The sequence below is a fragment of the Cyanistes caeruleus genome, chromosome 3 (assembly GCF_971803275.1).
Source record: "Cyanistes caeruleus chromosome 3, bCyaCae1.hap1.1, whole genome shotgun sequence".
In the NCBI taxonomy this organism is placed as follows: Eukaryota; Metazoa; Chordata; class Aves; order Passeriformes; family Paridae; genus Cyanistes; species Cyanistes caeruleus.
Genome location: NC_141703.1, coordinates 5,365,083 through 5,391,546, shown reverse-complemented (window position 1 = coordinate 5,391,546; position 26,464 = coordinate 5,365,083). Strand labels below are relative to the sequence as shown.

The following is a 26,464-nucleotide window of genomic DNA, read 5'->3' as shown; positions in this document are numbered from 1 at the left end:
GCAAGCTGAGCTGCCTGGGCAATGCCTGCACAACCCCAAGGCCTTTTTAGGGAGAGCACCTGACTGCTGCCCCAGCCATGAAGCACCTCCCAGACCCCTCAGATGCAGTGGGTGTTCTACCCCCAAACCAGAGAAGCGGCCACTGCCTCAGGAGCCCCTGGCAGCCACATGTGTGTCCCCACTATGGCCATTGCCCATGGGGACATGAGTAAAACATCTTCAAAGGTGCCCTGGCAGAGCCCTTTCTCCAGGGTCCCAGGATTAGGCTGGAAAACCTCTGAGATCATCAAGTCCAACCTTTGACTGATCTCCACCACGTCAACTAGACCATGGCACTGACACATCCAGCCTCTTTGGGGACCATGACCCCACTATGCCCCTCAGCAGCCCATTCCAATGTCTAATCACCTGTTCTGTGAAGAACCTCTTCCTAATGTCCGACCTGAACCTCCCCTGGTGCAGCTTGAGGCCATTTTCTCTTGTCCTGTTGCTGTTTAGGGGAGAAGAGGCTGACTCCCACCTGGCTATAACACGTCAGGCAGCTGTAGAGATTGATGAGGTCATCCCTGCACCTCCTTTCCTCCGGGTTAAACCAACACCCCCATCTCCCTCAGCTGCTCCTTACAGGAGTCGTGCTCCAGGCTCTTCTCCACATCCTTTACCCTGGCCTGGACACGCTCCATCACCTGGATGTCCTCCCTGAACTGAAACCACCAGAAATGGACACAGTCTCTGGAGGCCCTGTGGGTAAGCCCTGGGTGTATCTCCCAGGGTTTCCTTCAGCGATCTGGCCGAGCATCCCCGAACATCCCGGACATCCCTGAACATTTCAGACATTGCCGGGCGTCCCCGGACTTCCCTGGACATCCCCGGACATCCTCGGACATCCCCGGACATCCTCGGACATCCCCGGACATCCTTGGACATCCCGGACATCCCTGGACATCTCTGGACATCCCCGGGCGCTCCAGCCCCGCGCACCGCGCTCCCATTGGCTGGCTCGGATTCGCCGACGCCCCCGCTCCGACCAATCAGCGCTCGCCTCGCCGGTCTCGCCCCACCGAGGGGGCGTGTCCGTGGGCGTGGCCAGAGGGGGCGGAGCCGGTGGCTCGCGGGCTCCTCTTAAACCCCGCGCATGCTGCGCACCTTCCTCCTCCTCCTCATCATCCTCCTCATCCTCCTCATCATCGTCCTCATCATCCTCACAGTGTCCATCGCCGCCATCCCCACAGCGGCCGTGTCCTGGCAGCGTCCGGATCGCGCGGGTGAGGAGGGCTGGGCGGGTGCCGCGCGTTGCATCATCCGCGGGAGCGGGACCTGGGGTGGGGAGAGCTGCGGCCGGCCGTGCCCCACGTCCCCGAGGGGATGGAGGGCTGCGGACTGGAGCGGACTGCCCCCAGGGGCTGCGGAGTGTGGCTGGGTGAAGATGTTCCAGAAGCGTCTGGATGCGGTCCCGTGCCGTGTGCTCCGCGGTGGCTCCGCTTGCGCGGGGAGCTCGGGCCAGATGTCGCGCCGTGGTCCCCTCCGTGCCGCACAGCTGGGCTTCCGCTTCGCTTTTGCGATGCCGGGAAGAGGCAGCTGCGGCTCAGGGGAGCCCCGGAGCCGCCCCGGGCGCTGCTGGCTCTGCTGCGGATGCCCAGGACGGGCCGGAGGATGCCTGGGAGCGCCTCCTCTGAGCCGGGGCAGAGATGGGCTCTCTGCTTTTCCTGCAGCTTCACAAGATGACTTTGTGCCTTTTGGGTTTCAAGCGGGGTTTGGCACCGCCGCTCCAGCCTGGTCTCGGCTCGTTGCCCATTGTTCTCGTGGGTGCCATGAGGTTATCCCGCGAGCTTTTTTTGGCTGATGCACTGGACCATGAAGCTTATGTTTTCCATTTGATTCCATTTGCTACCCCTCGCCAGCTGAGAGGGATCTGAACTTGACTAGGACCTGAGGGAGCTGTTCAGTAGCAGGGTTAATAATGCTCCCGGTGACTCGAAGCAGCCACAAGTTGAAAGACAGTGATTCTTCTGCTCCTGGTTGAGTATCTAGCCTGCTGTGTATCTCTGTAATCCTAAAGCCTTTGGCCATGGAGGTTTTGGAGCGCTGGGCCCCGTTCCAGCAGAGTTGCTCACTGTGTTTACCCTTGCCAGGAGTCTGTTTGCTGATTTGGGGCGTCAGAGCTCCGCGTTCTGCAACGCTTGCGCTGTGGAAAGGCGGAAAAACACAGAACATCAGGGCAGAGAAACGTGGGGATGTGAGAGAGAAAAGGCATTTCCTGAGAAACTGGGACCTGCTCAGAACCTGGCATTTCTCTTCTGTAGGGAGATCAGCACTGGTGAAGTGTGGTTTAGGTGCCCAGTACTGGGGTATTTACACTCAGCATCCTTTTCCATACTAGCTGGTGGCTCCTGGTATCCTGCCATCCCCTCTGTGTGGGAGTTGCCAGCTTTCCTGAGCACAGGGAGTGCTTCTAAGGAGGGTGGTGGCAGCCAGGAGCACGAGTGTCCCATGTCCTGGAGCGTGCAGGCTCAGGGACATCACTGGCAGCAAGGCAGCCTGCCAGGGTGGCTGGCATGGGCTGGCCTCTGGCTACTGGCCTGTGGCCTGTGTGTGAACACAGGAACCGGGCACACAGCAGTGCCGTGCTCCTGGCTGCTCTGGGGATCCTGCTGAAAGCTCCACGGGTGCAGTCAGAGTGGTGGCAGCTGGTCTTTCCCACAAAACATGCGTCAGCCAAAAAACTCTTCCTGCCCAGCTCTCTGCCAGCCTTTATCAGAGGTCCCTGTGCTAACAAAAGTTGAGAATCCTTGCAGGAGGCACCAGAATGCTGAGGAAGGGGTGCTGTGCTTCTGCCTGTCTTACAGACCTGGTCAGAAATTGAGCAGCTCCCTCTTCTTGTCATGCTGGGAAACTTGTTTAATCTCTGAGCCTCTGTCTCCCTCCCTGGAATCCTCCTCTCCCTGGGCTTGGTGAGCTGGGCAGATGGGGAGCACTGCTGCAGTGTTGGTCCATCTCTGTGTGCTAAGGAGGGGGAACTAGAAACAGGGAAAGAAATACTGAAAGCTTCTGGCTGCAAGAGGTAAAAACACAGCTAAAGCATTCTCCAGTCTTTTCTCTAATGCTGCTGTGCTCCTGAAGACATCAGTCTTCCCTCAGAAGGCTTGAGTCCAGGCAGGGTTGGAGTGAACTCAGGTAATGGAGCTGTCAGACACCTGTGGGAGGGCTGCAGGCACAGCTTCCCTTCTTGGGGGCTCAGCAAACTGAGCACTCCCCTGTTCTCCCTGGCTGGTTTCTAGAATAACAATTGCCACAGCAGTGGAAGTTGCTTTGCTGCCAGAGTTTAACCGTTGCAATGTTACAGAGGTGAGGGCATTAAAGAACTTCTCTTTTCCTTTCAGAAAGTTATGAGTGTGCCAGTCTGACTTATAAAGAGGGATCATCGAGAGGACATGCATGTCCTCACCTGCTCTGTAGGAGAAAATGGAAATAAGACTTTGGATTCTTGAAGGATCTCTTCCTAGAGCCAAAGTTAATTTATTCCCTTGTTACTTCAGGTCACTTGATATCTCCTGACACAGGAGGGATGACTGCTCCTGAGGAAGTAGCAAGGACACACACACACACACACTCACAGAAAAACCCCAGCAGCAAAACAACCCAAATGTTTGACTTTCTCCTTAATCTGTTACAGCTATGGTGTTTCCAAAGGCTGGATGGGTGCTGCTGCATCTGGTTATCCACAGGGATCCTGCAGCTCTGTTGTACTCAGGCTGAGCAGAACAACTATTCTGCAGTGGTTTTTTTTGTACCTGTTTCACATCATCAACTTTCCCTTTCTCAGGCTGCAGCATAATGGAATTCTGTATCTGGTCCCTCCCTGAGCAGTCACCCCTGGGGCCATCTCCCTCTGATCCAGCTCTCACTCCTGCCTTTTAGACAGCTCTCTGTGCTCCAGGCAGACTCCAGTTAATGTGGTTGTTGCACATGGGTTGTTTAAATAGTTGAGTACATTAGTGCTGATATCACACACTCTGCACAGCCACAGAAACTGTAGCTCCTGACTCATCTGTGCAGGGAGTTCAGCTCAGGCTGCTCAGGGATTAATTTCACTCACTGGCCTTCTCTAGGAGCTGGAAAATAATTCAGATCTTGGGTTCCCTGTGGAGATGGATCCAGGGGTGTGAGCCTTGCCCATGAGACTTTCTGGATCTTGTACCTCTGAGTCCCACTCTCCTTCATGATTTAGGTTTAAGTGGCTTTGTAAATTGTCTTTCTGATTAATTTTTTTTTTTCCTTGTGTTATCTGCAGATATAATGGCAGGAGCTAGTCAGGCTTTTCTAGTTAGACTCTACCCACACTCCCAACTAGTTTTGGCAGTGTTTCCCTTTACAGGAAAATTAAATTCAAGCTGCCAGAATTTTTTTCCTAAAGATGGGCAGCTCTTCCTGCAGCTTTTCTCCCTTGGCCTCTGCTGAGCAGTGTTCAGCTGCAGCTACAGAAGCAGAGTTGCCATCCTCCAGTGCTGCCTCTCCAGAAAAAAAAAGGCTATTTTGGGCCTGCAGGGAGGATCAGGGTGGAGATTTGGATGTCCTAGACCACCTCTGCCCCAAATTTTGCTGAGGTTGTGTCACCTTGGGCTGCAAGCAATGAATTATGTTGCTAAAGGTCATTATTTGGTAACCTTTTTGTCACCAATTTTTTGTTGTTTAGCTTTTTGTCCATCTCCTTGTTTTTGTTCAGAGATGAAGCCCCATTATTGAAGCTTTGATCAAACATCAAGTACTGCCATTATAAAATATGAGAGAATTTCACAGCTTATTTGAGGGCAATAAATAAGCTTTTTCTCAGCTTCTGCTGTTCAAGAAGTAATGGGAGTTGCTGTTAGTAAATTATTAATATTTTTGCCTTACCATAAAGGAAATCAGATACTATTGCCTTGCCAAGTCCAGAGGGAATCCTCCAAAAAAGCAGCTTTTTAAGACCCACATTAATTTTTTTTCCTGCCATTAATATGAAGAACAAATACTGTAAACCTCTTAATTTTTTGTTTTACTGCAGTGAATTTCTCCCTCTTTCATCTCAGTTTTTGGATGCTCTTGAAAGACACCGAGAGCTTTAAAACTGAGTGTTTTAAAGCTTTTACAGGTTTTGTGCTCCTATTTTATGATAACTTGGAAGCAGAATGAAATTTGCAGTTTCCTGTCTCTAAACCCTTGCTGCTTTTCTCCTGCATTTTGAAATTATTTGATCCTTTGGCAGCAGGGCCCCCCTTTCAGCTGGACTTTGTCAATATTGTCAGTGTTACCTGTGGCAGAGGCAGCCACTGTCTGTGTCCAGTGTTTCATGCCAGCTCTCTCAGGGAGCATATGCCTCATAGGAAACCTTGAAATTCCTCCAGTAATTTTCCTTTACAAAAAAAACCAAACAGTGATACTCTGGACTGTGAACCAGACTGTCCTAGAAAGAGAAATGAAGGCTGGGTTTCTCTGGAAGTAAAGCTGATTTCTGGTGGCAAAGACCAGTGTAATCTGGTGTTAGATTTTGTATATTTATGGGATATTTGCTTTTGTAGACTGCTGTCCCTCATTCTAACCCTGGTCAGTTGTCTATGATAGGTTATAGTCCATCCTGGCTCTTGGGCATGTATTAACCTGATTAAATAGAATTCTATCATTTTGGTGGCGTGGAAATTTTTTTATCTGGAAGGAAAATTATTTCAAGGCCTAGTCTGGAAAGCTGATATTTTCAGAGGGTTTTTTTCCCCTAGAGGAGAGCAGTTTAAATGCTTTAGGCATTTTCTTCAAAGCAGCATGCAGGAGGGGCACTGGTGTGCCTGAGGCAGCAGTGGTTAGTGGCCCGTGTTAACTTTGCAGCATCAAACACTAAAGGTCACTGATGCTGTGATCCAGGTTCTTTTTTCTCCAGTTTTCTCACCAGACCCATCAGCTCTGTGAGATCTTAAATATGTGTTTTGTGTGCATCTGTCAGGAGGATGAGGCCAGGGAACCTTTCCAGAACAGTTCAGTAATGGAAAGAGCTGAACCTTGCTGCAAAACAGTGATGAAGAAAACAAATATTATGGGGGGGGAAAAAAAACCCTCATGCTTTCCAAGATTTCAGCCAGATTTTTGTCTTTAATTGATAGGAAACAGCCAGGCTCTGTGAACAACTGGTAGGAGAAATGAAATTACTATTTTGTATTTACTAATTTCTGGAGCAGAAAGCTGCTAGAAGCATGGGCCATTTGCTGTGTGTGTTTTGTGCAGCATCACTGTAGCTGTGCATGCATCACTAATTAATTTTGGGTAGGAACATGTGAGATTTTGCTCTCCTTAAGGGTGGAGAGGCTCCTGTTCCTGGATAAAACTTTTTCCAAAGTTGTGTGCAGGTCTTTTGGGGACAGCACCATGAAGCTCTTTCACCTTTGGTGTCTCTAGGACTGTATTTCCTATTATTTCTTGAAAAACTGAAGTATTTCCTATTATTTCTTGTGGATTTCAAGCTCCTGGAGTTGCAGAAGGTCTGCTGAAAGATGTTTTGTGCTTACTTTCTGGTTCTGAGCTGTGGAGGAAAGGACAGAGGGAAGATTAGGTAATGCAGGAGGGACAGGGTCAGGGGACCCTCCATCAGTCTTGCACAACACCTCTGCTGCATGATTTATTTTTAATCCTGCTTATAGAAGTAATCTTGTTTTGCAGCTGCTTTTTTTTTCCCTATGAAAAAGATGTGTTTTGCCCCTGTGAGAGAGTTTCCTGACAGTTTGTTGTTTTGTTTTCTTCTAACTTGTATGATCTGCAGCTTTGAAGAGGATTCCATTCTTGTGACCCACAGCAGTCATTCTCCTGAAGAAAATCGAGTTTCCTGTACTACCACCCCCACCAAAATCCATGGAGAAGTTTGTATCAGACAGGCCCGTGTCTAAGGTACTCACAGGTCTTTGGGGAATACTGTTTGCCCATCTTTCCATCACCAGCATTTGGGAGAGCCCTGCCTGTTTCCACGGAGATTTCTAGTTTGTTTGGCTGAAATTCTGTTGAGGCAAGAGGTTAATAAATAAATAAATAAATAAAAATAAAATAAACTGAAGGGATTGATGCTGGGCATACTGGAGTGAAAGTTCTGAACAAGGGGAGAAACTTCCAGTTTTATCAGAAGCTCTTTGGCTGGAGAACTTTTCAGGGAAGGGCCAAGACCAAGATGTTTCAGGGCCAGGTTGGATGGGGCTCTGAGCTGCTGTGGAGGAAGGTGCTGTTGAAACCTTTCTGGAAGAGTTCTCTGTGACCACCAGCAGCAGTGCAGAGTCTCCTGGCACAGTTTTCTAATCAGACACCAAGCAGTCTTACTGTATTCCAGCCTGCTTGGAACGGGGAGGTTTCATTTCTGAGAGCTTTTGGTGTGGGAGGGGTGTCTGCCAGGAGAATAGTCCTGGTTTGTTTTTGTGTCTGTGGAGGCTTGTTACAGTGAGCACATGTGTGTTTAAATTGTCTTTGTGCAGAGCACTCGTGGTGAGCCTTTGCTCCCAAACTCGCAGTGCAAGATTCTCATGTTGGTGATAAGGATTTGGCAAATCAAGATGATGCTGAAACACTTCCCCATCCTCACAGAACTGTGAAAACATCAACTACTCTTTTTTTTATTTCTTTTTGTTTTTCTTTCCTCTTCCTTCTTCCTCCCCCAAGAATGAAATCCCTACTCTTCCTTCCCAGAAGAAGCCAGATACAAACTCATGCCCTCATGCACCTGCCAATTATCTTGTCCCTGGTGGGGTGGACGCTGAGAAATGCAAGGCTAACGAGAAGGAAAGGCACTGGATCCGTCCTGATACACCCAGCAAATGCACCTGGAAACTTGGGAAACCCCTCTCTGCCTCCCCCCATCATCATGCCACCCTGTAAGTGATATCTTATTTCCTGATTAATCCATGTTTTGGATCAAGGACTTGATCTTGTGAGTTTGTACCCAGTGGATGTTCCTTTGAGCTAAAATAACCAGCCTGATAAGAGAGAAGGAGAAAGCTGGTTGAAATAAAGAGCAATAAATGCTGTGTGGTTGTTGTGTGACCCTTCTGTGAATCCACTGACCTTGTTTGTGTTTGTACCAGGCCAGAGCCTCCGAAGATCCTGCCAAACATCCTGAATAAAGTTGGCAATACACCTTTGGTGCGGATCAACAAGATTGGGAAGCACTTCGGGCTCAAGTGTGAACTCTGTGAGTTGCTGCAGGCAGAGAACCAGCTAACTAACACTGTTTTAGAAACTTGGGTAGTTCAGGTTAGTAGTGTCATATAACCTGGCCACAGGAGTGCAGGTAATTGGCAGGAAACGGTGAGGAAAAATTCCTGGTTTTCCTTGGCAGATTTTCTTGTTTTCAGGATTTGGTCATCTAAAACATCTTTCAGTTTGTACCTCATGAGAACAATTCCTGCAGCTTTTCCACTTCTGTACAAAACGCTAAATGTTTTTCATAGAAAATAATTTTTTAAGTTTAAAGAAGTTGTGTGAGGTTTTTGACTGCTTCTTCTATTCAGAGTATTCATTATTGTGTGCAAAATTCAGCTCTGCAGTTATCACTAAAGATCATTGAAAATTATTAAAGGGGTGAAGCTGTCGGTGAATCTTTTTTTGTTTGTTTGGGTTTTTAACCCCAGCCATACTGTAGATATTAGGAGGCTCTGATCAGAGTCCTGAAAGGTGGTGAAGGGATTGATGCTGGGAGAACTGGAGTGAAAGTTCAGGCTGAGCATGGCGAGAAACTTCAGTTTGATCAGAACTTTTTTGGCTGGAGAACTTACCAGGAAAGGGCAAGACCAGGTTTTAAAGCCAGGTTGGATGGGGCTTGGAGCAACCTGTTCTGGTGGAAGAGTGCCCAGGACAGGGAGTGGAGCTGGCTGAGCTTTGAAATCCCTGCCAGCCCTGCTGTTGTGTGTTTGCAGTGGCCAAGTGTGAGTACTTCAACGCCGGGGGCAGCGTGAAGGACCGCATCAGCCTCAGGATGGTGGAGGATGCAGAGAGAGCTGGGATCCTGAAACCTGGGGACACCATCATAGAGCCAACCTCTGGGAACACAGGTAGGGGATGGAGAGAGCAAAGTGTGGGGGAAATGCTGTGGAGGTTTTCCTGGAAAAGGCAGGTTTGGGGTGGCAGCCTGTGCAAGGGAGAAAGGGAATCTCTTCCTGCCTGCGTGGTGCAGGGAGCAGTGCCTCTTCCATCTCACACCAGCAGCAATCCTGCAGTGTCCTGTGCTGAGCACAGCAGGTTGGAATGGGTTCTGATAAACTGCAGAGCTTCTTTGCTTTAAAATAAAAGAAGTGCTAGGCCAGACTCACAAGAGTCTTTATGACTTCAAGTCTGACTGAAATTATTGTGAAAAATCCACACCATAAGACTGGTGTGAATCTGGATCTTCCCCTTCATTCTGTTGGGGGAGTCCCGTGGTTCCTCTGTCAGGTTTGAGGAACAGCCCTTTCCATGGTGATGCAGCTGAGATGGGAGATGAGCTGTATTCTTACTGCACTGCCTGACAGAGCCCCTGCACACCTGGATTGTCGGCAGATTCCACCTGGGTCCACTTTTCCTCCTTGAAGGGCTGGAGGAAGGAACAGTCCCTTAAGTCAGGGGCCAGGGCAGAGCATCTGATGATCTGAGCAGTCTGGAGTTAACTCTGGGCTCCTGTGGCAAAGCTGTAATTGTGTGAAGCTGCTCTACTCGTGGGGAGTCAAACACACCTGGAATGTTCCCCCTCAAGTCAAATATAAAATACATAATGTAGGTAAAGAGAAATAGTTAAATATCTAATACACTGCCTCCTCTGAGGAGGTTCATGGGGTGAGCTACAAGCTGCCCTTTTGCCTGATGTGTTCAGTGTCTGATCCTGTTCCTGAATTCTTCTCTGGACTTCACCCACTGCTGTTTTCTGACAGACACAGGGCAGGCAGATCTTTATTCTGCTGTTCCTGGAGGGCCTGGGGGGATGAGCTGATCTCTGACCAGCTCCCCAGCCTGCAGCAGAAAAGGAGAAATCCCATCCATTGCTGTTTGCTCAGCAGCTGCTCTGGGGGGAATCAGGGGGTTCTGGGGGCATTCAGGGCATTGAAGCCTTTGTGAGTGTGGCTGAGCCTCCTGCCTGAACAATGGCATGGAGTGGAAAATATCCTTGTGTGTTGCATTCCTCCAGTATCCAAGGTCTTACCATGACACCTCTCTCTCTGGGTCAGTACCTGATAAATGATTCTCATTGCCACAGCATCCAAAAAGGCAGGACTGAAGGAGATACAGGACAATTACTTCAGAAAGCTGATTTTTTTTTTTTTTTTGGTCACATAAGAGCAAAGACCAGGGCACACAGTAACCTGAGAAAATTGGTTTTTGCTCTCCACTGCTCAGAGCTACTAAGTATGTTGAATGTGAGAGATAATGTGTTATATTTTTATCCTCTCTGCATCCCAGTTCTCCTCAGCCAAAGTCCTATTTTGATGTTTGCTGCATTTCCAGGTCAGTAGCAAAAAGTACAAAGTATTAGAGTTCAGGTCTCAAAATCATTTCTTCATCAGACCATGAGGAAGATCTGGATGACTTCAGCCTTTGGCTTTAATGAGGCTGCTGCTGTCTTATTTATTTGTGTATTTGGGCATCCATATTTATCTATAATATACTGAGAAAACTTTCCCTTACATTAAACTTTCCCAATATATTAAACACTACTTGAGTTGTTTGGGGTGTGAGTTATGCTTCTCTTACAGGAAGAATTAAAAGATTATTCAGGTGGGGTTTTTCTCTCCCCTATGCAACCCACACAGAAACAGAGCCAGCTTTGAACAAGCAAGCCTCTGTGTAGGGTGAGCTGCATGTGTTGGTGCCCAGAAGAGCAGGGGAGCTGCAGCCTGACCTCTCACACCTCTCAGCCAACCTGATCAGCTCAGCCTGTCCAGCAGAGGTGATCTGATATCAGGTGTAAGCTTCTCTTCACAGGGACAGCACCTCTGAGCTCAGCTCGTCAGGTGCAGGCAGTGACCAGGTAGGAATCAGGCTGGAGGTACAGATTTTCAGGGTGTGCTTCACTGTGGTAGCAAGCTGACACAGTGGATTCAAACCTCAATCACCAACAGTATCTAAATAATTTGTTTTTAGACAGGACTTCAGCACATTGCAAATAGGGATTTATGCAGAAGTGAGTCAATAGAGGTTCTATGGATCTTTTGGCAGAATCCAAGTGATTCCTCTAGGTCCTCTGGCTTAAAGCACAGTTCCTTTCCCAAATTACTTCTGGAAAAATGAAGTGGGTGAGACAAATGAGTGGGAGGAAGGTGATGTGCATGTGGTAAAGCTTTGTTAAAGTTTCCCCACCCTTGTCTAAACTTTCTCTGGGCTGTGAACCTCAAACAAGTATCAGCATCTGTAAACCTTACAGGCAGAAACATTCCCTTTGCCACCCCTCTGGAAAGACTCCACTCAAGCCTTTGGTGAGGATCTGATGAAAGCCAGGGCGTGCTGAAGCTGGCACTGTGGGTTTTGTGCTTTGCTGCTGCTCACTGAGTGCTCTGCGTGCCTTTGCTTGCAGGGATCGGGCTGGCCTTGGCGGCGGCAGTGAAGGGTTACCGCTGCATCATCGTCATGCCAGAGAAAATGAGCATGGAGAAGGTCAGAGCTGCCTCTGTTTTCAAAAATTTAAAGATAAACGTGTTTGCACTCGCAGAGTTCCCGGTGCAGATGAGTGCTGGGGCTTCAGCAACAAAGGTGCAGGCTCTTGGCCAGGGAAAGCTGTGCTGAGGTGCTGTTGCCAGTGCCCAGAGAAATCCAGGCTGGCTAGCCATGGAGAGAAAATGTCTTTGAGACCCATCCCCACAGCACTGCCACTTTGAAAACTCCCATTATTGTTTTAAATACAGATGTCAGGACAACCTGAGGTTTGCCTGGCACGTAGAAGTGGTTACCTGTGCCCCAGGTTATCTGTCCCTCGTTGAGCAGAGGGTGAAGGAAGATGGTGCTGAAGCTTTGAATAGTCTGCAAATATTCTGGCCTTGGGGCTGAGTGTGAAGGGAGCCTGTTGAGGGTGTTTTGGGGTTTTGTGACCACTTTTATTTGGTGCAGGTGGATGTCCTGAGAGCTCTGGGTGCTGAGATTGTGAGGACCCCAACTACAGCCAGATTTGATTCTCCTGAATCTCACGTGGGGGTGGCCTGGAGATTGAAGAATGAAATCCCCAATGCACACATCCTGGACCAGGTAAGAGCCAAGGTGTCAGAGGTGCACGTGTGGCATGGAGGAGGCTCTGTGGTGTTCTGGGTTGTCTGTTCAACACTTTCCATGTGTCTCTGGAGGAGAAGATGCCCCAAATCTGGAGCTGGAGCTGAGCAGTCACCACATTGTAGGAAAGGAAATTATTACAGTCACTAGAGAGCAGCAATGAGCTGGTGTTTGTCAGAACTACAACACTTAGTGTATTTCCACTGAGTTGGCAAGCCTATGAAGAAGAATGGAAACAGAGCTCATGCTGCTAAGAGTGCTGTCCCACTGACAGGACTAATTTTGGCATGGGAGGGTGCTGGCACTTTAGGACTGCACTTAAATTAGGTCACTTAGGAGGCCTAGTTCCAGATAACACACAATGCAACATTCTGCAGAGAGTATGTTTAGGTGTTGTGAGGCCTGGGGATTGTTCAAAATGGTTTTGAACTCTCTCAAAATGTGACTTTCGTGTTTCTGATCTATTTTGTGGCTGATCTGTCTTTCAATTTAGTACCGCAATGCCAGCAACCCCCTGACGCACTACGACACCACAGCTGAGGAGATCCTGCAGCAGTGTGATGGTAGGTCTGCTCTCCTGCTACACCCCTTCAGAGAGCCCCTGGTAGTGCCCTGTTGTTGTGTACTTGGAGAATGAGACCTCAGGTGAGAAAAGCATGGATTTTTATGAAGCAAACCCCATACATATGCTGTGTGTCGTTAGAGAGTTACCTTATTTCAGTAGTCACAGTAATGATGATTCTTTTTTTCCCTTAAAGAGGAATTCTTTGGTTTTTAGACTTCTCTGCCTGTGAGCAGGTGGAGAAAGCAGTGGTGTTTAAGTTACCTTAAAAAAAAACTCCACGGGTAGACTGGTATGGAATAGGGTCATTCTTTGATCACAAAACCAGAAATAGGTGTTGTAACATTCCCAGAGCAAACACTCCTGGATTCCTAGTGCTGGAAGCATCTTCACTTAGCAGTCCTCAGGAGCACAAAGTGCTCTGTGTCTCAGCTGTCACCAGCAGGACCCTCTGGCTCTGCAGGGCTCTCTCAGTGTTGGCTCTGAGCAGCTGAGCACCAGAAGGGGCTGAGCTGTGGCAGCAGAGCTTCAGCTGGGCTCATTCCTCAGCTCTGGAGCTGTTTTGAGAGCTGTTGGATGTTGTGATGCTGCAGCCACGTGGGCTTTTCCACAGGGGACAGAAGGGGGTCATACAGAAGGATCCAGACCTGCCTTATTAAACAGTTTCTGATTGGGCCCTCTGATAAGAAAATCAGCAATTAAATTAATTCACATTAAATTATGGTCTGCAAAGACCATGTGAAAGGTTCTCCTCTCTCCTAAAACTCAAGCTGTTGAGAGGATTTGGCTTGTCTTTCTGTGACAAACTTTGAGTTAAAGTCAGTACACTTTTACAAGCTGCCATCCCACAAATTGAGGGTCCAGATGAGTTCCAGATTTAGGCTTCTTGTTTCTATTTACTTCTCCTTACAGCCCAGGCACTCTTCAGTTACCCCTGCTTGGTAGGGTGTTATTCTTTTGTCTGCTAAGCAATTGATTTTGTGAGTGAATTGGTGATCTTTTAAAAATCCATTTATTTTTTTTTTTAATTAACAAAGCTGTCATGTGGATGCACCAGAGAAGCTGCAGGTGGTGACACAGGGATGAACTATCATAACCACAGTCACTCTGAGTGCTAGTGACCAAAACTGTCTTTTTGATATGAAAATGAGGGAGTAGTTGTGTTAACATTTCTCTCCAGGGATGCCTACCCCATGCTCTTGGCACTCACTCAGTTAATTAACAAACATAATGGGCTGCTCAGTTTAACTTAGAGAATGAATTATCTGTATCAGCAAATACAGTAACAGGAAAACTGCAGCTGTCAGCTCTGTGGGCCACCTCCAGCTGTGTCCAAAGTGCCACAGATTGGTGCCTTGCCAGGCCTTTGGGTGGACATTTCAAAACCCTTGTGGGAGAAAATGATGATTGAGCAACGCAGTTTCAAGGCAGGTCTCACAACAACCCCTGGGAAACAAAGAGCCCTTTTCAGCCACTTTGTGCATTTTTTTTGAAGAAAGTCCATCCTTAGGTATAAGTGAGCTTTCAATCCATAATTCTGTTGGAGATTTCACACTTCTCTCCCACACCCTTAAACAGGAAAGGTGGACATGGTGGTGGCCACGGCTGGCACAGGAGGTACCATCACTGGCATCTCCAGGAAGCTGAAGGAGAAGTGTCCAGGGTGCAAAGTAAGTGACAAGCCCACTGCTTCTCTCTCTAGTGTCTCCTCAAGCTGCTCCCCCTGGCACGTCCCACTCCTTGCAAACCTGCCCTGGGTCTCTTTGGGAAGCTTCTGGGTGTTCTCAGTAAAAAGGTAGTTCTGGCTGCATCAGAGTGTCTGAAATCATTGTGCTCTGGGTCCCACTGGTGACCAGAGTTGAGGTTTGGCTCAGCAGATGACCACTGACCCTCAGATCCCTCAATGGGGTGCTTTGGAGACTTCCCTCTCTGATGTGTGCTCTGCAGACTTGTTTCCTCCCTGGCTGTGCCTACCCCAGCTGCTCTGGAGCTGCTGAGGTTTTGCCCAGTGGGATTGTTTCTGCACACACCAACTTGTGTGTTTTACTGTGTGATGTGTTAGATTTCCTCACAGAACTTGGAATCCTGCTTCAAGCACGAGAATTTTCCTACACAAGCAGGAAGTGGTAAAGAAAACAAAATGGATCTGCCTGCACTTGGCACAAAATGAGTTGTCTGTAATGATGCCTGGCATGATGTGAATGAGGGCAGCCTTGTCAGAGAAACCCTGCTTTCTGTTTAAACCAAGCAAAACCTGTGTAGAACAAGTGGTGCCATCAGTGTCCACAGCCTGAGGAGGTGGGATGGGTTTCCAAGGGGGCCAGAAGCAGCAGAGCATTTTGCACCCAGGGGAGGTGAATGCTGCCAGGAGGAAATGAGCAGGAGAGCAGGTTGGCTGTGTGCCACCAGCAGCTGTGACGAGGCCAGGGCTCACAGGGGCTGTGCTCTCCAAAGCTGTGTGTCTTGGTGGCCTGAGTGGAAACTGCTTCTCCAGATTATAGGTGTAGATCCTGAAGGCTCCATCCTTGCTGAACCAGAAGAACTGAACAAGACTGACAAGACAATGTATGAAGTGGAAGGAATTGGATATGATTTTGTCCCCACGGTGTTGGATAGATCTGTAAGTCATGCTGCTTGTTTTGCTGCCCTTTGTCCTCTGCTGGGATGCAGGACTGAGGTTAAAGACAAAGGAAAAATTCAGGGAAGTACTTCTTCAAGCTGAAATGGAAGGGGTAGCAGACAGAACTATTCCTGTTCTTTCCATCAGCATAAACAGCCCTTGAAAGGCTTCTGAACTGGCCACATTAGTTTTACAATGCCAGGTCAAAATGCTGCAAGTAGATATAATTTTTAAAGCACATTTATTTTTGTGCTTAAAAAAATCCTAAAACACACCCAAAAAGCCAATCATGAAACACACACAATAAAAACAGACACACAACAAAGAACACCAACTTACCAATCACAAAAAACCCACAAAACTACAAACCAAAACCTTCCAGCAGAGCATCCCAGCCCCTCCTGGACAAAGTGGTTAAGACTGTCCTGAGCAGAGCCTGTGTCTCTAGGAAGCCTTCCAAGAGGGGAGGAAGCTGATGCTGTCTGAGGCTCACTCACAGCAGCCTACTCTCACAGGAAGGTTCCAATAAGGAGCCTTTTGTGCTGATGTGATCATCTTACCTTGGCAAAAAACCCCACTTGGCATTTGGAGGAGGATGGAAACCCCGGGCTCAGCAGGGAAGCTGTTCCCTCCAAGAGCCGGGGCTGAATTCACACTGGTTGTGTAGTTCCCCTGTCCCTCCTCATTTAAACAGAGCCTTGTTTCTGTCTCCTGCCCCTCCCCAGGTAGTGGACCAGTGGTACAAGAGCAATGATGAGGAGTCATTTGCCTTAGCACGGATGATGATCCGCGAGGAGGGGCTGCTGTGTGGTAAGAGCAGGCGGGAATCCTCTGCCTTTCTCCGAGGAGTCTGTGGGAGGCCGAAGCCTCGTGCAGATCAGAGACCTCCTTCCACTTCAGAGCTTATCCTCCTCGCTCTGGGCTCCTCTGCTTTTTCTCCTCCTCTCTTTTGATGGCCTTCATTTCGTGGTTTGACTGTTTTGGCCCTGCTGTGTGTCCTGGCAGGTGGCAGCTCGGGCAGTGCCATGTCTGTGGCTGTGAAGGCAGCCAAGGAGCTGAAGGAGGGTCAGCGCTGCGTTGTCATCTGCCCTGACTCCATCAGGAACTACATGTAAGGACCTGCAGGTTTTCCCTCTGGAGAGGGGTGAGGGAGTCCCTCAGACCCTGTAACACCCACTTATCCCAGCAAGGAGTGTCTTTGGGGCACAGGTTCTGAGCTGCCTCAAAGGGGTCTGACATGGAGCAGGGAGGATCTTTCCCCTTTTGAAGCTGAGCTCTGATTTCAGTAAATAATCATCACTGGTTAGCACTTTTCACAACAAAGGCCTTGCATTCACTGTGTTATTTGTGGGAGATCACTGGTTATCCCATTCCTGGGAGGGTTCCTGTGCCCACAGCAGGATCCAGCAGTCCTGCAGCAGCAGCAGCCACATCAGGGGGAGTTTGCAGGTGGAAGTGCCAGGGCTTTGAGCTGTGCTGAGAAGTTTTTCTCCAACCACACTGAAACACACACCAAAACATGGTATTTTTATGTGAATTTCCTGACTTCTCCTGCATCCATCTCAGTATTAGACAAACAGAAGCTGCAGACAGACACATCTTCATTCCAGGCTGTGCCTCTATCGTATTCCAAGGGGCTGATGCAGTTGGAATTTTGCTTCCTATGGGATTCCTTTTTCTTCCCATGAGTATTTCTTCTCCATGTCCCTGACTGCTAAGCTTGGATGGCAGATGATGATCTATTTCCAATCACACTGTTGGTGACAGTGAGCTGTGAACAGTTGCCTCTGTTTGCTGTCAGATGTTCAAATGAGCATTTCACTTCCTGGTGCTCTGCAGGTCCAAGTTCTTGAGTGACAAATGGATGATTCAGAAAGGGTTCATGAAAGAAGAAGACTTTGGCAACAAACCTTGGTAAGCCAATCAGATCCATTTGGATTTCCATGGGTCTATTCAATCGAGTTTATGGCAATTGCTAATTTAAAGCAATTTAAATTATTTTCATTTCAATTTACACTTCTCCTTTGATTTAGCTGATCTTCCATGCTATTGTCTTGATGTATAATTGCAGCTGTTAATCAAATCTGCTTTAATTAACAATTAACTTTAATTGACATCCTTCCTTGAGTTGTATGGCAGCAGAAGTAAATATGGTATTTAATGACTGGTTTTTTAAATGAAAAGCATTATGTCTGGAATTTAAAAAAAAGAAGGAAATATGCAAAGAATCCTTCCAAAATCGGAGTTCATGAGTGCAAAACACTGCAAGTCTACATAGGTAGAAGGGAATCTTTCCAAAATTGTTGTCTATTATGACTGTAAATACAGATGGGTCTTTGAGTAGGAGCACAAAATTGTCTCTGTGAGAGATAAATAATGAAATTGGGGAGATTAGTGCTCTCCATTGACTATCTGTAACCATAGAAAGCAGATGAAATGAGGAAAAGGGTTTTGATTTTCAAACCTTCTCACACTTCAGTGACTTTCTGATATTGGGAATAACACCTGAGGGCGCTGAAGCTTTATTGACTCTGGCTGAATCCTGACTCTTCCTTGGAGCCTTTTGTCATTCCTGTGGTGCTGGAGCCCACTGTGCATGAAGAACTGGTTCTGTGTGCTCCATCAGACTTGCATGGGTTTGTTTCTCTTTCCATCCCCAGGTGGTGGAACATCAGTGTTCAGGAACTGAGGCTCTCTGCCCCCCTGACTGTGCTTCCAACTGTTACCTGTGCAAAGACCGTGGAAATTCTCCGGGAGAAGGGATTCGACCAGGTACCAGTTGTTGATGAATCTGGGTATGTCCACATATATCACTCTTCATCCATATGTATCACTTCCCTCAGCAGGTCCTCAGGGATGTCTTTTAAATGTCTTGCTGGAAATGCAATGTCTTCTCACTCATCCTTTTTAATTTATTAACACAGCTCAGAAATGTTGCCTTGAACACACCAATGCTGGACTTTGTGTTTTCATGCCAGGATTGTCACGTCCTTCACATGTTTCTAATGATTAATGTGACATACTTACTCATTGTGTCTCTGCAGGATAATTTAATTTCTTTTAATAATACCAGTTTAACTTAAAAAAGAAAAAAATTCCTATTTAAAACAGCCAACCCAAACATGCCCACCTCTATCAGAGCTTTCACAGAGCTTCTTCAGCACCCTGTGTTGTAGTGCTGCAGTGACCCCAATAAACCAGGGTGTCCCCAGGAAGCTGGAATGTGCCTTGTCACCCTGCAGGTCTCCTGCAGTCAGGCTGAATATTGAAGAGTTGCAGAGTGGTGCTGACTGAGGGATGAATTGTAGATCCTCACAGGGAGAAGGGAAATGAGCCAAACTGGGGTGAGCTTGTCTCTGGCTGTCACACCTTTCAAAAGGACAGATGGGAGTGTGAAAAAATGAAGCAGTCTGTGCTTTCCAAAAGCTCTCTGAGATTGCAGGTGGCTCTCTCCAGTTGCAAGGACATGAAAATGTCCTGGTGCTCAGAAGCCCCTGCAGAACCTGCTGCCCTGTGTGTGAGTCTCCAGAACCTCTGAGAATTGTACTCTGTCTCCTGCAGACACACAGAATCCAAGAATACCATCAATAATGCTGCATTATTACCATGAAATAGCTGAACTGACTCCTCCAGGCTGGCTGGAGTGGAGGCTTTTTTCTACAGGAACACCTGAGTCTTTTGTGTTGTTTATCCCTATCTTGTCTCTCCTTCCCCAGGGTGATTCTGGGCATGGTTACCCTGGGTAACATGCTTTCCTCACTGCTTGTTGGAAAAGTTAAGCCTTCTGATGAAGTCAGAAAAGTAATCTACAAGCAATTTCAACAGGTAGGCAGGTATATTCTGCAAGTACTAGAGAAGGTGTGCTAACACCTGGGTGAGGTTTATCTGGGACCATGCCAGCAGCTGTTATTGAGCACAGAATTTTCTTTCAAAAACATGGAATGCTTGGCTTAGTTTTCACCAGGATTTAAGTTCCAGCACTGTCCCAAAGTGGATTAAGTGCTGTGTTCTGGAAGTGTATTTAATGCTCCTGTTCAACCTGTGAGCCACTCAAGGGTGCTGGTTCTTTATGGACAAATGTAAATTTATTTTTTCTTCCCCAGACAGATAATCCAGCATCATGGGGAAATGTGGTGCGTAACACAACTGCTTAGCTCCTGTTCTCCCTCACCTGGACACCTTGAGAGGTTCTGGGGCTGGTGCTGTGTGATGGTTTCTGTGGCTGCTCTGGTGTTGGCTGCATCAGCCAATTCTCTGCACTTCTGAGGTGGCTCCTGCCATGGGCAGCTTAAAGGCTTCTTCAGTAAAGAACAGCTTAAACCATTTATTTTCTCTTTATTTCTGATATTTTCTTGGTGGAGGCTGAAGGGAAGTGACACAAGCTGAAGTGAAACAAGTGGTACTGCTGACTGTTAACTAAAAATGGTTATTTTCCATTTGAATTGATGGGTTAATAGAGAAACATAGTGGAATTCACAAGATCTCAGAAATATTGTGGCTTTTGCTTCTCTTACCACTTTAGACAAGCTGATTTGGCATGTTTATGAGTGAAATTGGTAAAATGAATCAACTGTGGCACCAAAATAACTTCTGGTATCCTACATGGGATACCACAGCATACATTAAGGAAGAGGCTTGGCCTGTAAACCAGGGCAAAGGTACATTTTGAAAAGATGGATCTTTTGGCTTTTTTACATTGCTCAGAGAGATTGTGGATTTCTCATGTATGGAAGCATCCAAGGCCAGGCTGAATGAGGCTCTGAGCAACTTGAGATAGTGGGAGGTGTCCCTGCCCATGGTAGGGGGTTGGAACTGGATGATCCTTAAGGTCCCTTCCACCCCAAACCATCCTGTGATTTTATAACATGGGCAGCCTGCTTTGGTGGGATCTCCACAATTATTTTATGATAATCTCTTAGAATGGAAGCAGAATGGTGAGAGCTTTTTTCAAAGTCCCTGCTAAAATTGTGCTCTGGGGATTTGAAATACCAGTCACAGGATAATTTTCCAACCCAAACAAGTGCCAGTGGAGGGGGTAGCCATCCTTGTGGAGTCAGATGTTGGTTCCAGTGGTTTGGGTTCCCAGTCATGTGTAGTGTAGTACTCACTGCCTCGAGACCTAGTAGTCTTAAAAACAAAGCCTAAATGTGGGAAAACCCATGGGCAAAGTGTTTTAAGAAGCTTGAACAAGCAGTAGTGAGACTGGTGAAAACTCTGTGGGGGCTCTGTTAAATTCCCACTGAGCATCTCTAGGCAGGTTTGTGCCTCCATGCTTGTCTCAGTGCTGCTTGTCCTGGTTGTCTGTAGCCTGCCCAGTCCCTGAAGACAGATTTGGGACTGATGGGTGACTCCATGTGGCACCTCCTTCCTTTTCTGGCCCACAAATTTAAGGATTGGTTCCTCAGTCTGGATACACAGGCTGCTGGGAATGCTCTTGACACCCAGCAGGGAGACAGAGCTCAATGTTCTAGTGCAGCCCAACTGTTCATGCTGTGGGCATTTATTTCTTACTGAGAGGCTTTTTGAATCTGCAGTGCAAAACTCTGCTGTGAATTCATTCATTAAAAGTATGTCACATTGTGGGTGCTGGGGAAAGTCACCTGGTTAATGGAGCTGTGGCTGCTGCTTCATCTCTCAACTCATGTTTGAACAATTTTAGGCATTTTTAAAAATGATTGCAGCAGGTGATTGCTGAAGTGTTTTGCAAATATTTGTGTTTTTTCAGAGCTGAAGCAGTGTGGTTTCTTGTTCAGTCTTAGTGAAGGCAAATTTCACAAAAAAATTAATTATTAAATCTCAGTTCCTTGATTTGCCCCCAAATCCAGTGTTAGCTGAGCAATCTTTCACCCTTGTTTTTTAGTTTTTTTGGCTTGTTTGGGCTTTTCTGCCTTTGAAGATCATATTCACTTCACAATGATTTGCAGTCTGATTTGTTCAATTTTGCAGTCTTTTTAGAATAAAATCACCAAATATAAAGGCTTTTATGGTAACTTCTTTTTTCAGATCTTCATTACATTCACTATGTTTACAGAATCAGAAGGAATAACTTTATGTAATGCTTCTTTTTTTTTTTTGGAAATTAGAAACAAAAAAACCTGATCTTTTAAGTTGGCCTTGATTTGTTGGTGTTTTCTCATGCCTCAGGTGGGAGCATTACACAAATGCTGATGTACTGATTTTAGTTCTGTATGAAGCTTATGGGGATTATTAATTACTAAACATAGAAAAGATTGTTTTATTCAAGTTTTGTAACTCTCTCCTCAGATTAACCTGAGAGACAACTTGGGGAAACTCTCTCACATCCTGGAAATAGACCACTTTGCTCTGGTGGTTCATGAGCAAATTCAATGTGAGTATGAAGTCTTGCACCTTGTGAGAGCAAATCTGTGAGTGGCAACAAGAAGCAAGTGCAAGTGTGAATGTGTAAAGTGAGCTCTGAAGAAAAATCCTCATTCTGTGTCTAACTTCGTGCTGCTAAGCCAAATTTCCATCCCTGGAAGTGCTCAAGGCCAGGCTGGACAGGGCTTTGGAGCAACCTGGTCTAGTGGAAGGTGTCCCTGCCTGTGGCAGGGGTGGAACAAGATGATTTTAAGGTCCCTTCCTTCCCAAACCATTCTAGGATTAGTAAGACTAAATAAATCTTCAAATCTGGGGTATAGCACTCTAATATGTGAATAATATTTTGTCCTGTTTAATCTTTCTAATAGCAGACAACTTTGCAAAGTCACAAACACTGAGAAACGAGAGTCAGAATAAATCATGTCAGATAAATTTATCTTTAGCTTCTCAATTATAACTGGAAGAAGAAGAGCCATCAAATTTGGGGCTGTTCCTGATAATCTCCATAAGGATGTGCTCTTGGCTCTGAGCTGACTATTTATAAACCTGGAATCTCACTGGAAGCTTGCAGTGAAACTGAGATTGAGTAAACAAAAAGCCCAGGACAGTATAGAATTAGACTAAACCTCTCAGTACAGAGAGACTTTAGGAACTGGAATTTAGACAATTGATAAAGGGCCAGAGGTCATGTGGCCACTTGGTTCTGAGGTAAAGGCTTAGGCTCACTAAGAATCAATGAGAAAATCACTTGAACCTGTGCTCTCAATGCAGCAAAGGCGGTATGGTTAGTATGTTTTTTGGATATGAGTGGGGTATTGTGGTTTTTATACTGATTCTGTATTTGACAGGGATGCAAGGAAGATGGTGGTGTCACATTTCCTCCTCAAAATGTGGTTCCATTGGGCCATTCAGGTGCCCCCTGGTTCCAATGGGGTAATGCCACCTGCAGCTGTTTCAAGTAATTAATGTTTGAGGAAAATACAATTATAACAAGAGGGCCTGGTTTGAGTTTTTGTTTCAAGACAAAGAAATCCAGTGCATCCTTATTCTTCTTTCCATAAAGTTTCAGTATCCATTTTGATGAGGAGCTTTTTTGAGCTGAAAATCCTTGTCACTTGCTCTGTGACTCTTGCCCAAGGTGCTTTTTGTGTTCCCCCTCCACAGCTCCGGGCTTGTGGCACTGGGATGGCTCAGCCCCCGACCTTACAAACGCTGCTACTAAAACCAAGCAGGAGGGGCTGTGTTTGTGCCTCCTGGAACCAGAACTCCCTTTTTTCTCTGTGCAGATCACATGAATGGCTCCTCCAGCAAGAGGCAGATGGTGTTTGGCATCGTGACAGCCATCGACCTCCTGAACTTTGTGACCGCACGGGAGCGGGAGAGGAAATCCAACTAAAGCCAAGCAGCAACGTGGAGCCTCTTCAATATTCTGCAATCTCAAACAAAGAATCAGGTTTATGTCTTAAGTAGAATGGGTTTTTTCTTTTTTTTTTTTTTTTTTTTGTTGGGTTGGTTTTTGTTTGTTTTTTAATTCTGAAGAGAAGCAGTTAGCTAGCCTGGTGTCAGCTATCCAGCCAATGTGTCTTGCTGTATTGCCCAGATTCTGGGACTTGTTTCTTAATCAGGTTAAGCAATATTTCTTATCAAGACAATTTATTTTTTTACCTATATATATATATATATATGTGTGTAAAAAATATTGCCTAAATTAACTGGTTTGTTCCTTACTTGTTATGTCTAAAGGCTGGCTTTCCAAAATGTTGTTTCAGAATCATAAAATGTGTTGAAATAAAGAGTTACTGAAGCAGAGGCCCAAGAGAGCTCTGGAAAGTTCTGGAATTTTTATTTTCCCACCCATTCAAGGGTGTTAAGTTAGGTATTACCTGTGTGGAGACAAAATTGGGACTGGGGGGGCATAGGGAGAAGAAAGGAGGGTTTTTCTTTTGGTAGAATCATTGTAAAACAAGAGAAAATCCTCAGGTCCGAAGCTGAGACTTGCTCCAACCATCTGCTCTGAGGAAAAGCTGGTCTGAGTAGAAGCATGGCAGTGAAGTGACAAACATGAACCAGTGACACTGTTTTACACAGTGCATCAGCTTCCCTGCCATGACAGACCTATTCTTTTTCCAGTGGTATCCTGATAAGTAAGCACAAGTGGAAAGATTTAAAAGGTGAGATCAAGCGTCTTGCCTGAAGGTTTTTTCAAATCATGCTGTTTCATCTCTTGCCTTCCTCTTCCCTCCCCATCCTTTTATTTATCTCAGTGTGCCTTTTTTGTGCCAAAGATGAGCCAAAGATAATCTGTCAAGAGCTGTGAACTCTTCCAAGTCTTGTTCAGGTACTTCTACCCTGTAGTGCCTTATTCTAGGAGAAAAGCCCTGCACTGGCTACCCCTTCAGATCAGGGCTATTGCTGAAGGAAAATGAGCCCATCCTTGCCTTAAACTGTGGTTTGCCATTAAACTCATACACTTCTTTAAGATTTAAGATAACTTTTCCCAAGACTCTGGAAAAAAACTATCAATCTATACATGTGCAACTTCAATAGTAGTTGAAAGGGTTCTAAAGGGTGATCAATTTCTTTCTGAAAAGTAACATTGTAGATGTCACTGCTGCTAGATTTTGGCATTATTTTGAATATTTACTTTACTGGCTCTTATCTGATTTTCTTTTCCCCATTTTCCATCTGACATTCGCAGTGCTTGAGTAGCTAAGGTTTGTCCTTTTCCCTTGTAAAAACTCCGTGTCATGACCTAACTGAATTCAGCAAGAAATACAAAAATGGTAGAAGGAGGTTCTCAAAGCTGCTTTTCAGAGAGGAGTTAAAGGTGGGACAGCAAATTAATCAGTTATAAAGAAGTGTAAAGATTTGAATTTGTTTTTTTAGTTCACTGCTCATGCATTAATCCCTGTAGTGCCATGAAAATTGGCAGTATTGTGGACTGAGACACTGGAGGTGGTTAGAAATGGTGGGGAACATGGGATGGGAGTCTAAAGCATTCCAAGTAAGCCAAAGGATCTGAAGGAATTCACCTGCTCCCCTGGGGTTTGCTAAGAGCAGGAGCTGTCTCCAGTTCTGCACTGGCTCAGGGAGAAAAAAGTCTTTCATATTCAGGGCAGCAACTTGGTGAGGCCATAGAATAAGGTAAATAAATGGAGTTGCTGCACAACTGAAGAACTTTCCAGAGCTCTTTCCCATGGCAGGGATGAAGGCAGCAAAGAGAAGGGGACAGGGAATCCAGCAGGGCTGAAATTCCTATGCAAAAGCTTGTAAATGTGATGCCTTTTTGCATGTCTGAGAACCTCATTGCTGGCCTGGTCCTGGTTAGTTGTGATAGGACTGATTAAAACTGGGCTTATCTTTGTTTCAAATGCTCTGAAAGCCAAGAAAGACACTGCAGTTTGTTCAGTCTTCTACCTGAAGCTGAAGGCCAGAGCCTGAACAGAACTGTATTTTTTTTTTTCTGAAGTGAGTGCCTGCATCTTCTGTTTACCTTTGCTGCTTATGCAAGCGCTGACTAAACCTGAAAACTATTTTGCACATGGATATTTTTATCAACAATTTATGCTGTATTTGCTTGTCACTGTAAGAGATTATAGGTCCTAATGTTGGCTGTGCAAAAATACTTTTTATTTTCTCACCTGAAGACAGCTATTCAGTAAAATCGGTACAATATTTTGCAAGCAGTTACCAGACAGTGACTTAAGGTTTATTTTCACGTTGTCATGTCTAATGTTATTTCCCATTTCTTGTACAAGCTGTGGCTGACTCCAGAACTCTGGCTAGTGGCTTAGCTCCTCTAAGCAGCCAGACCAGCCTCATCTGCCCACCAAGCTCATTTCTGAAAACTTTTGCTTGCTGTTATAAATCTCACTCAAGGCTCACTGTCTGAAGTTTCCTGACATTGTCCCTGTTATCCAACAGCTTTTCTTACTGTGTAGTGTCAACTAAGGGAAAGGAAAGATTTCTTATGCTTCAAGGAGCTGGGAAAAATCAACACTATGAGCTGTATTTATTGCACAGATATTCATGAATGTACAACACAAAGAGTTCAATAAAAGCTGTTTGATTGTGGAACGACTCGGGGTTGTTTTTTTAATGCCAGCTCAAGCTTGTAAGCGTGTTAGACTGTAAGAAATCAGTGCAGAAGACCCCTGGCTGTCAGTGTGAGTGTTTCTGTGTCTCCAGAGCGAGGCCAGTCCTGCCAGCACGAGCTCCTTGCCCTCATGCTGCTGTTCATGCTGCTCCCCACACACACAGTGCTCTGTCCTCAGCTTCACCTCCTTCTCCCAATCCAGCAGCGTGGGCTGACTTCATCTTGCACATCCTTCTTGTGTGACACCTGAAATGCTGCTGTGGCTGGCAGCAAGTGCAGACCCCTGCCTTCCCCATCCCTTTTGGCAGCCTCCTCGAAGGGGGAAAAGGGGATCCTGATGCCACAGCCTGAGGGGCAGAAGGCCAGCATCACCCCTGTGCACGGAGAGGTTTATTTTCATGTTGTCATGTCCAATGTTCCAGCAAAAGGCCAAAGGCTGCCCAAGCACAGAGAGCTGCAGGAAGTGTGAGGGATCAAGTTCCACCTTCCAGCAGGCTGAGCACGGAGCTGGACAGGTTAAGAAATACCCTGGTGAGGTACCTCAGGCCCTAAACCAGGCCTCAGCTTTCAGCCAGGGCAGCTATTGAGGGATCAGGGCTCCTCAGCACCTCGTTAGCAGCAG

General features: G+C 46.4%; 1 protein-coding gene across 6 annotated transcripts; it reads left to right on the top strand.

Annotated features, from left to right (window-relative positions):
- The first annotated feature begins 1,054 nt into the window (after nucleotides 1-1,054).
- LOC111927493 (cystathionine beta-synthase-like protein) lies at nucleotides 1,055-25,823 on the top strand. Of its 6 annotated transcripts, none has more exons than XM_086879596.1 (18): nucleotides 1,078-1,265; nucleotides 6,782-6,906; nucleotides 7,663-7,874; nucleotides 8,085-8,191; nucleotides 8,916-9,050; nucleotides 11,540-11,619; nucleotides 12,070-12,204; nucleotides 12,719-12,788; nucleotides 14,366-14,457; nucleotides 15,282-15,407; nucleotides 16,133-16,217; nucleotides 16,413-16,518; nucleotides 17,247-17,321; nucleotides 18,068-18,202; nucleotides 19,124-19,232; nucleotides 19,511-19,540; nucleotides 21,672-21,756; nucleotides 23,033-25,823. In XM_086879596.1, exons 2-18 carry the CDS (start codon nucleotides 6,871-6,873, stop codon nucleotides 23,140-23,142), a joined length of 1,728 nt encoding a protein of 575 aa, XP_086735722.1. In that variant the 5' UTR covers nucleotides 1,078-1,265; nucleotides 6,782-6,870; the 3' UTR covers nucleotides 23,143-25,823. The 6 variants fall into 6 exon arrangements, 5 of the variants coding, with proteins under 5 accessions (XP_023780146.1, XP_086735722.1, XP_086735723.1 ...); XM_086879597.1 differs by having other exon boundaries at nucleotides 1,151-1,265; nucleotides 7,690-7,874; XM_023924378.2 differs by lacking the exon at nucleotides 19,511-19,540 and having other exon boundaries at nucleotides 1,055-1,265.
- The last annotated feature ends 641 nt before the right edge of the window (nucleotides 25,824-26,464 follow it).

Coding starts and splice junctions, on each gene's coding strand:
- LOC111927493 (XM_086879596.1), top strand. CDS start 6,871: ATGGAGAAGTTTGTATCAGACAGGCCCGTGTCTAAG. Junction 9,051..11,539: donor GCCAACCTCTGGGAACACAG/GTAGGGGATGGA, acceptor CTTTGCTTGCAG/GGATCGGGCTGGCCTTGGCG. Junction 12,789..14,365: donor GATCCTGCAGCAGTGTGATG/GTAGGTCTGCTC, acceptor ACCCTTAAACAG/GAAAGGTGGACATGGTGGTG.